Source organism: Ruditapes philippinarum, unplaced genomic scaffold (assembly GCF_026571515.1).
Source record: "Ruditapes philippinarum isolate M1 unplaced genomic scaffold, ASM2657151v2 ctg1427_1_1_1_1, whole genome shotgun sequence".
In the NCBI taxonomy this organism is placed as follows: Eukaryota; Metazoa; Mollusca; class Bivalvia; order Venerida; family Veneridae; genus Ruditapes; species Ruditapes philippinarum.
Genome location: NW_026858699.1, coordinates 119382 through 129971, shown reverse-complemented (window position 1 = coordinate 129971; position 10590 = coordinate 119382). Strand labels below are relative to the sequence as shown.

The window sequence follows — 10590 nt, the reverse complement described above, 5'->3', positions numbered from 1 at the left end:
TTATTTAAGAATTATGTTTAAAGCGGCCTCCTGGGTTCGAGTCCCAGTCAGGCTGCCATAATTATCTTATCCTGGGACAGGGTGACTTTTGACACCCAACTTGGAGCCTTGATGCTTTATAGCTTCATGTTAATTAACATTGACCTCTTGTTTTGGCTATTCTGCTAAATTTGCATGAACAATGGAACAAAATATTCACATAGCCAGGTATTATTCCAATCAATTTAAAGATCTGTACGTGTAATGTCTATGTCTATAAATGTGGCAAAACAACTGGTTAATGTTTATGTTAAAATTTGATCTTACATGCCTAACAAATAAAGTTTTTATTAATTTAATATATTGATTCATTATTGTGGGTGACATCATGCGCTCTAATTCATGACGTCACGAAATTATGACGTCATAATAAGCATATTAAAAATAATTTATAGCATTTTGTTAAATACTGTGTGCAAAAAATATGTACAATCATTCTTGATTAATTATTTTCATTCAAATATTCACACATTTGCAATGGCCTAACAAATAAAGTTGAGATTTATCCCAGTTTGAGAATGTTAGTAAAGGCAGGGCCAGACTGCACATTTTATTTTCTCACCCCGTGATAGGATAATAAAACTGCATTGCTTATAAAGGAGATTTAATAAAAGATATAAATCACTTTTTACTTTCAAATCATATCGGATAAAATTATGAAAAAGATGGTGTAAAATAAATGAAGATGTAATTAAAGATCATGTAACTCAATTTTTTATGGTTTTATATCATAAAATAATGCTCAAATGATGATTTATCAATTATATTGTAAGATCTTAAAAGCATTTTTGTAACGACATTACCGAATTTATATTTTCATGTGAATAAAGGGAGGTAATTATTAATTTATTTTTATAAAGCCTAAAGAAATTGTTTCAATAAGAAATGAATGCATATATTTAAATGATAACATATTATGTGGACAAATATTTGCAGTACATATTTTACATATTTCTTTAATTATTATACATAAATGAATAAAATCTCTAACTTGTACTGTTGTATACAGTATATTTACTATACTCATGACCATTGATTCGCTTATTGTTCTCATGTTTACTGTTTTGACAAGTATTATGTGACTTATAGGCCCGATGGGCCGGGTGCATGCCTTTATGTAACTGTTTATTGTCATCATTATTTATGTTTGCACATGTCACTTTAATAAAATATTTACTTACTTACTTACTTACTTATTTCTCGATTTGCAAAAATTATTGTAGAAGCATAATTATATACATGTGTACATAGAATTTCACTTAAGGGTGGTAACAACCGTCAGGTCAGCTAAATAGGAAGAGCGTTGGACTGTGAATCTGGCGCCCCATTCCCGGACGGCGCAGGTCACTTTCGCTAAGATTGATCATGAAATCCTTTCTACGGTCATTCGCACTGTACCTCTGCTCTGGTATGTACAGAAGTTTCAGTTCCTTGCGAAAGTGAAAGTACCTAGTACTGGTAAATTGCTTGACAGCCTGCCCAGGAACGATGCTTTTGTTGAACTGTGCTCTGGTGAATTCCATGTGGCTTACTGTCATGATCCGGAGTGAAAACTACCAACACCACAACCACTGATAACAACCTTAATTTCAACATACCAGGGTCTTAAATTAAATAAAACATTATTGCATGTACATTTTACTAGCTACAATATAATTATATCATAATTATATAATATGTTACATTGTATATTTTTTCATTCATTAAGAAATAATGATCAAATAATATAATTGAAGTCGGAATTTAAGACAATTTTTAAACTTAAATCAAACTTGATTGATTTTTATTGCATTGAAACAAAGATAATACCTCGACGGATGTTCTGCTGAACTTTACCATCTGTAATATTAAATATGTTTTTAATCTGAAAATTATTTGAGAAGCAAAAACTAAACTATAGTCAATCATTGGCGAAATAAATCAAGTAATGATTGGTTATTTCAAATTTAAATTTGATAGTGATTAAATAAGTGTTAGAGTTCTTTAACGTATTCTATACACATCAACAGTTAATTAAACTTTATCATGAATTGCCATCAGTTCTTCGTGATGATACATTTTCATTGAATGATAAATCAGTTTAGTTATTGGTATTCACATAAATTTTTACTGGAAATCTAAGCAACTGATAAAACGTTATTTAAAGCAGCACGCCTCCAGATTCATGCTTATTTTCATGAAAATTTTGATAATGTATTTGAATGTACAATATTGTGAAATAACCAAAAAGAAGCATTTTACTCATTTCAATGGCACTTGAAAACAAAAAAGTGGTAAAAATATGCATAAATAGCCCCTTACTGCGTTAGTAACGCAGTAGAAATATAGTTTGTAAATACTGAAAAATCAGTCATTTATTGCACATAACATGTAAAATATTACTGGAATCTTGAATTATTTTACTTTTTCAAAAATATCAGTACATATTTTTCAAATTTGATTTTATTGAAATATTTTACTCATCTGGAGGCATGCAGCTTTAAATGTTAAACTGTTTTACTATCCCTTTATAACCGAGTCTGCAATTTTCATGAAATTTTGTTGATTTTGATGCTTGCTTCCAGGTGATTACTTTTTTCTAGATATTTATCATCAAAATACTGTTCATGTTAGTTGAAATTAGTACATGCAATTACAATTATTTAAAACAAGTAATTTAGGAACTACCTTATGTGTTAATTTTATTGCTTTCCCTTGCTATTCTAATGCTTGCTTTCCGTCAGATTACTAACGTATTCTATATGCATTACACGCAGCACGTTATACTGTTTGTTCTGTGCAAGTTCTGCTTAATGATTCTTTACAAATAAAATGATATTCTTTGTATGATCTTTGTCTTTATGAAATGTCTTTTACCAACAGGTACATTTAAATATTAAAGTCGATCAGTGCAATTTTATGAAAATAGCAAATTCATTCTGTACACTTGTTCAATAGATAAATACAATATTTTAAAGAACGATTAACATAATAGTGTTGTTTAAAACATTGAAGAAAGTTTACCCTTTTCAGGTTTAGGATATTGCTTTGTAAGAAAAGCCACAATACTGTCTTCAGTTTTAGTGTTTATATCACATGGATAGAAACCCTTTTCTTTAAGGAAGGCCATATCATATATTCCTGCTAATCTACTAAACTGTTGACCACTCAAGGACTGAGAGCTTTGCCAGGACACGTCAGCATGATGTTCAACATGATGGAAGATGACAAGCACCGTATTCTTTAATTCTAATAAAACGAATGAAGCAATGTGTCAGTATGATCAATAAGATTTATAACCTCAACTTAAATAAAACAAGAACGTTAATTAAAATAAAAAGATTTTAAGTAATAACGTTTGCAGTTGAAAGTATATCTACAAAATATGACTTTTGGAAAATAGTTTTACTCTTACACGAATAAAAACGTGTTAACTTGCAATTCAGCAATTCATTTAGACGCTGTATTACATCTTTTTGCTTTTTGATTATTACAATAATTCAGACAGACAGACGGCAAGAAAAAAGATTACTTGCAACAATTAAAGGAAAACAACAGTAGTTTACCTCTTACTCTTTTTATTGCATTGCTTGCATCAGTTTTCATTCTACTTGCATTTACACATAGAGCAAGCAATGGTGGTCCTTTTTCAATGTCGTCTATATTTTGAATTTCCACAAATCCTATATACTTTAAACGAGCATATAATGTTTCCATTAATTGCCTTTTCAACATTTTCGTCACCTCACTTGGAGACTTAATGTATACATACACAATTCTGTCTGTAAAATAGAAATTTTCTTTGGATTACAACATGACTTATGTAAAACATAAATCTATGTATAATTGTCTTTGAAAATTGACCTAGAATACATGAAGACGGTTGATAAGACTTAAACTTTGTATACAAGTGCCAAATGCTGTATACTTTATATTCTTTAACATTTCTCTAATGATTATATACATGTAATAATAACAATTGACTGTACCCATTACACGCTATAATTGTTATAAGAATGTTTTAACACTAACTGAATTGTAAGACAAATATTGTTGACCTTCATTCAGAATAGCGCTATTCTTAATTCATAAAATAACAAATACATATGTACATGTAAGGGCTTTCTGTACATATTCAATTAAATGGCTTACCGAGCTTCCTTGTTGTAGAATGACCGTTTGGATTCAGTTCAGTTGTACAACTGGTCTCATTTTTAACCTCATGTCTCAGTTTAGGATGTTTATTCCCTTTAGCATTCTGTTCCTGAATTGTCAAAATTAATGTGTTTTGTACCTTTATGTTATATATCACAACCGGAATACCAATACAATCAATTAGAGCATAAAAAACCAAGTTCTATTCTATTTTTAGCGCTATACATGTAATGTAATCATGTAATATAATTACAAGAAATTACTATAAATCAACAATTACTTACAATTCAAGTTCACTGTTTGCTACAAAATACATTCGAGTGTTAGAGTTTCAATTATACATGTACACACTCAAAAACGCTTTATTCAAGTTTATTGCCATTTCTACAAAGTTTTTCATCATTGATGTCTTATTATGGATTCAAAAATGTTATCCATTGGCCAATTTTTCGGACCATCCTTTGCTTTTGCTAATTTCTGGTTAATAGTACAGCTGTATTGTTTTAGTATTTTGTTAAGAAGTCAAAATAACACTTTGTCTACATTTTTAATACTAATGACCACAAATTTCACATTCAGTACTACTTTCTGCAGTTAATAAACATTTAACATATAAGACTATTGATTTTACGTTATGGAACTGATGCACGTCATTTTTAAGGGACGGACAATTTACAAGTTTCCTGCGCATGATGTACCTTTAGCTTTGAATGAGTTGTAACAAGAAGTATACTCGGCCGAACTAAAACTTTTTTTTTTGCATTTCATATCTTAGGAAACACGGTAATATAATCATAAGGGTTATGATATTGAGTCTATAAAGGAATTTTACGTTTAAATGTTTGAAATATTATAATGATATGCATCTGTTGGCACATACGAAGTATTCTAAATAGAAACAACATGTAATTTAAAAGTAAAGAAGTAAATATTAAGAAATACAAAATAAAATTTTTTGTACTCAATTTGTTCCGTCTTAGTTCATTTTTACCGTCATGTATTTTTCTTATTTCTATAATTGTGAATGTCGTTTTATCTTAAAGAAAAGAAAAAAAAGAAATTGAAGTTTAATCAAATTGAAATTTCAATATAAAGTTTTATGACAACGTTTTGTTGATACGAAATACCCGCATGATGGCCGAATCAACAGATTTGCAACACCTTTAGAAATAACAAAAGAACCTAAAATAAAAAAAAGAACCGAAAGTAAGCTTTCTAATTCTAAAAATAATTTGACAAACCATTCAATCATTAGCAGTTAAATAAATACTTCATAAATATGTAAAAGCTAATAATTTTGTATCCATTTCAACTAGATAACTGATAATACCGGATCAGTTCGTTTACTTGTGTGTGTCTTTCGCATTTCATGCGCATTAGTTAACGGTATCGTGGACGTAATTTAAGTGGTGGTTGGCAAAATGTATAACTCATTAGAGCATCGTAAAATAATCTGTAGGAAGATGCATGGTAATATAGAACTTATAATGTGTAGGAGAAAGCATGGTTAAACTGAAATTGCATATCTTAAATAAATCTTGATGGTAAAAGAGCATATAAATGAGTTTAGGTAGTTCGATTTCTGAACTCCTTTACATCAATTAAAAATTAGTTGCGTATACCATTGTTATTGTTAAATGACCTATTTAACATATATACAGTTCTTCCCTCTAAATTAAACAGGAAGTCCAACCGAAAACAGACGGCCTCCGCCAGGAAAATGATAAAAGTTTTAGATTACCGATTTCATTTGGGTTTGATCTTCCTTTGCATATTCATCAGTCTCGAATTGATTTTGACCTATTTTATCTGTAATGCAAAAAGTTAATTATAATTGGATTATACAAACATTTGCAATTTTAATATAATTGCAACAACTTAAAACACCACAAGTCATATTTTAATGAAAAACGATGATTTGCTAAGAGAGCACAGCGACGTTAAGGTATTGTTGTATGATGCAAATACCTTTACCATAAAGTTTACCCTGTCTAAAGTAAATTGCAAAGTATCTTACCAAACCCCACATAAGAGACAGTAACATTTCTTAAGGTTGTCCGAGCTTTATTTTTTGTCAAGATATTCTTGTGGTCTAAATGTTGTTGAATAGTCTTTATCAAAATATGTTGAAATTATACATTATTGGAAATATTTGCCTTTTTCAACGCGTTCTATCGGAATCAACGTATAACCCTTTACTTTGAAAGGTTTTATAGAATTCTTAAATTCTAAATGAGTGTTAGGATCAGTATTACACCAATTGTCACACAATTCAAACAATTATGTTGAAAACAAAATTTAATAGGAATGGCATACCGAGTCTTGTTGAAAAGGAAGGATGCGATTTCAGTTCCATAACGTCTTTTTCTACTTTTTCTAAACGAGCAATAAGGTCCGACATCTTAGCCATTTCACTTTCATTGTTTTTTTTAAACACCTCATTGATACTTTCTACCTCTGGTTGAGTCTGAGATTATACATACATGTTTAAAAGTGAGTTCATTTTATCGGAACATATGCAACTTTCCATTAATATTTATATACATTATATACATTAATAACAATAAAAAAAAACAAATTAATAAAAATGATTGTTTTTTCAAATTGTTTTTGTAAGTGTTACAGTAGTTTATCGGTTGTCTAGGTCTAGATTTGTCATTTATTTAAGAATATGTTTAAAGCGGCCTCCTGGGTTCGAGTCCCAGTCAGGCTGCATAATTATCTTATCCTGGGACAGGGTGACTTTTGACACCCAACTTGGAGCCTTGATGCTTTATAGCTTCATGTTAATTAACATTGACCTCTTGTTTTGGCTATTTTGCTAAATTTGCATGAGCAATGGAACAAAATATTCACATAGCCAGGTATTATTCCAATCAATTTAAAGATCTGTACGTGTAATGTCTATGTCTATAAATGTGGCAAAACAACTGGTTAATGTTTATGTTAAAATTTGATCTTACATGCCTAACAAATAAAGTTTTTATTAATTTAATATATTGATTCATTATTGTGGGTGACATCATGCGCTTTAATTCATGACGTCACGAAATTATGACGTCATAATAAGCATATTAAAAATAATTTATAGCATTTTGTTAAATACTGTGTGCAAAAAATATGTACAATCATTCTTGATTAATTATTTTCATTCAAATATTCACACATTTGCAATGGCCTAACAAATAAAGTTGAGATTTATCCCAGTTTGAGAATGTTAGTAAAGGCAGGGCCAGACTGCACATTTTATTTGCTCACCCCGTGATAGGATTATAAAACTGCATTGCTTATAAAGGAGATTTAATAAAAGATATAAATCACTTTTTTCTTTCAAATCATATCGGATAAAATTATTAAAGATGGTGTAAAATAAATGAAGATGTAATTAAAGATCATGTAACTCAATTTTTTTTTGGTTTTATATCATAAAATAATGCTCAAATGATGATTTATCAATTATATTGTAAGTTCTTAAAAGCATTTTTTGTAACGACATTACCGAATTTATATTTTCATGTGAATAAAGGGAGGTAATTATTAATTTATTTTTATAAAGCCTAAGTAAATTGTTTCAATAAGAAATGAATGCATATATTTAAATGATAACATATTATGTGGACAAATATTTGCAGTACATATTTTACATATTTCTCGATTTGCAAAAATTATTGTAGAAGCATAATTATATACATGTGTACATAGAATTTCACTTAAGGGTGGTAACAACCGTCAGGTCAGCTAAATAGGAAGAGCGTTGGACTGTGAATCTGGCGCCCCATTCCCGGACGGCGCAGGTCACTTTCGCTAAGATTGATCATGAAATCCTTTCTACGGTCATTCGCACTGTACCTCTGCTCTGGTATGTACAGAAGTTTCAGTTCCTTGCGAAAGTGAAAGTACCTAGTACTGGTAAATTGCTTGACAGCCTGCCCAGGAACGATGCTTTTGTTGAACTGTGCTCTGGTGAATTCCATGTGGCTTACTGTCATGATCCGGAGTGAAAACTACCAACACCACAACCACTGATAACAACCTTAATTTCAACATACAGGGTCTTAAATTAAATAAAACATTATTGCATGTACATTTTACTAGCTACAATATAATTATATCATAATTATATAATATGTTACATTGTATATTTTTTCATTCATTAAGAAATAATGATCAAATAATATAATTGAAGTCGGAATTTAAGACAATTTTTAAACTTAAATCAAACTTGATTGATTTTATTGCATGAAACAAAGATAATACCTCGACGGATGTCTGCTGAACTTTACCATCTGTAATATTAAATATGTTTTTAATCTGAAAATTATTTGAGCAGCAAAAACTAAACTATAGTCAATCATTGGCGAAATAAATCAAGTAATGATTGGTTATTTCAAATTTAAATTTGATAGTGATTAAATAAGTGTTAGAGTTCTTTAACGTATTCTATACACATCAACAGTTAATTAAACTTTATCATGAATTGCCATCAGTTCTTCGTGATGATACATTTTCATTGAATGATAAATCAGTTTAGTTATTGGTATTCACATAAATTTTTACTGGAAATCTAAGCAACTGATAAAACGTTATTTAAAGCAGCACGCCTCCAGATTCATGCTTATTTTCATGAAAATTTTGATAATGTATTTGAATGTACAATATTGTGAAATAACCAAAAAGAAGCATTTTACTCATTTTCAATGGCACTGAAAACAAAAAAGTGGTAAAAATATGCATAAATAGCCCTTACTGCGTTAGTAACGCAGTAGAAATATAGTTGTAAATACTGAAAAATCAGTCATTTATTGCACATAACATGTAAAATATTACTGGAATCTTGAATTATTTTACTTTTTCAAAAATATCAGTACATATTTTTCAAATTTGATTTTATTGAAATATTTTACTCATCTGGAGGCATGCAGCTTTAAATGTTAAACTGTTTTACTATCCCTTATAACCGAGTCTGCAATTTTCATGAAATTTTGTTGATTTTGATGCTTGCTTCCAGGTGATTACTTTTTTCTAGATATTTATCATCAAAATACTGTTCATGTTAGTTGAAATTAGTACATGCAATTACAATTATTTAAAACAAGTAATTTAGGAACTACCTTATGTGTTAATTTTATTGCTTTCCCTTGCTATTCTAATGCTTGCTTTCCGTCAGATTACTAACGTATTCTATATGCATTACACGCAGCACGTTATACTGTTTGTTCTGTGCAAGTTCTGCTTAATGATTCTTTACAAATAAAATGATATTCTTTGTATGATCTTTGTCTTTATGAAATGTCTTTTACCAACAGGTACATCTAAATATTAAAGTCGATCAGTGCAATTTTATGAAAATAGCAAATTCATTCTGTACACTTGTTCAATAGATAAATACAATATTTTAAAGAACGATTAACATAATAGTGTTGTTTAAAACATTGAAGAAAGTTTACCCTTTTCAGGTTTAGGATATTGCTTTGTAAGAAAAGCCACAATACTGTCTTCAGTTTTAGTGTTCATATCACATGGATAGAAACCTTTTTCTTTAAGGAAGGCCATATCATATTTTCCTGCTAATCTACTAAACTGTTGACCACTCAAGGACTGAGAGCTTTGCCAGGACATGTCAGCATGATGTTCAACATGATGGAAGATGACAAGCACCGTATTCTTTAATTCTAATAAAACGAATGAAGCAATGTGTCAGTATGATCAATAAGATTTATAACCTCAACTTAAATAAAACAAGAACGTTAATTAAAATGAAAAGATTTTAAGTAATAACGTTTGCAGTTGAAAGTATATCTACAAAATATGACTTTTGGAAAATAGTTTTACTCTTACACGAATAAAAACGTGTTAACTTGCAATTCAGCAATTCATTTAGACGCTGTATTACATCTTTTTCTTTTTTGATTATTACAATAATTCAGACAGACAGACGGCAAGAAAAAGGATTACTTGCAACAATTAAAGGAAAACAACAGTAGTTTACCTCTTACTCCTTTTATTGCATTGCTTGCATCAGTTTTCATTCTACTTGCATTTACACATAGAGCAAGCAATGGTGGTCCTTTTTCAATGTCGTCTATATTTTGAATTTCCACAAATCCTATATACTTTAAACGAGCATATAATGTTTCCATTAATTGCCTTTTCAACATTTTCGTCACCTCACTTGGAGACTTAATGTATACATACACAATTCTGTCTGTAAAATAGAAATTTTCTTTGGATTACAACATGAATTATGTAAAACATAAATCTATGTATAATTGTCTTTGAAAATTGACCTAGAATACATGAAGACGGTTGTTATTTAAATTTTTTTACAATTTCCCAAATGATACTTTATATTTTTTAACCCTTTTTCTCTAATGATTATTTTTTAAATGTAATAAAAAACAATTGATTCCCCTTACC

General features: G+C 29.5%; 2 protein-coding genes across 2 annotated transcripts; both read right to left on the bottom strand.

Annotated features, from left to right (window-relative positions):
- Window positions 1-2785: 2785 nt before the first annotated feature.
- LOC132753984 (uncharacterized) lies at window positions 2786-6636 on the bottom strand. Its single transcript, XM_060744564.1, has 5 exons — window positions 6490-6636; window positions 5915-5982; window positions 4171-4282; window positions 3585-3800; window positions 2786-3267 (listed from the first exon to the last, which is right to left on the bottom strand). The coding sequence occupies exons 1-5, from the start codon at window positions 6581-6583 to the stop codon at window positions 3020-3022; spliced, it is 738 nt and encodes a 245-aa protein (XP_060600547.1). The 5' UTR covers window positions 6584-6636; the 3' UTR covers window positions 2786-3019.
- Window positions 6637-8722: 2086 nt separating this feature from the next.
- On the bottom strand, window positions 8723-10351 carry LOC132753983 (uncharacterized). The gene is made up of 2 exons (XM_060744563.1): window positions 10163-10351; window positions 8723-9845 (listed from the first exon to the last, which is right to left on the bottom strand). Exons 1-2 carry the CDS (start codon window positions 10329-10331, stop codon window positions 9598-9600), a joined length of 417 nt encoding a protein of 138 aa, XP_060600546.1. The 5' UTR covers window positions 10332-10351; the 3' UTR covers window positions 8723-9597.
- Between the last annotated feature and the right edge of the window lie 239 nt (window positions 10352-10590).

Bases quoted from the DNA above. Each gene is read 5' to 3' on its own strand.
- LOC132753984 (XM_060744564.1), bottom strand. From the start codon at position 6,583: ATGGCTAAGATGTCGGACCTTATTGCTCGTTTAGAAAAAGTAGAAAAA. The intron at 5,983-6,489 runs GTATGCCATTCC...TTTGCATTACAG, and splicing joins TTCCTTTTCAACAAGACTCG to ATAAAATAGGTCAAAATCAA. The intron at 3,801-4,170 runs GTAAGCCATTTA...TCTATTTTACAG, and splicing joins TTCTACAACAAGGAAGCTCG to ACAGAATTGTGTATGTATAC.
- LOC132753983 (XM_060744563.1), bottom strand. From the start codon at position 10,331: ATGTTGAAAAGGCAATTAATGGAAACATTATATGCTCGTTTAAAGTAT. The intron at 9,846-10,162 runs GTAAACTACTGT...TCGTTTTATTAG, and splicing joins TGCAATAAAAGGAGTAAGAG to AATTAAAGAATACGGTGCTT.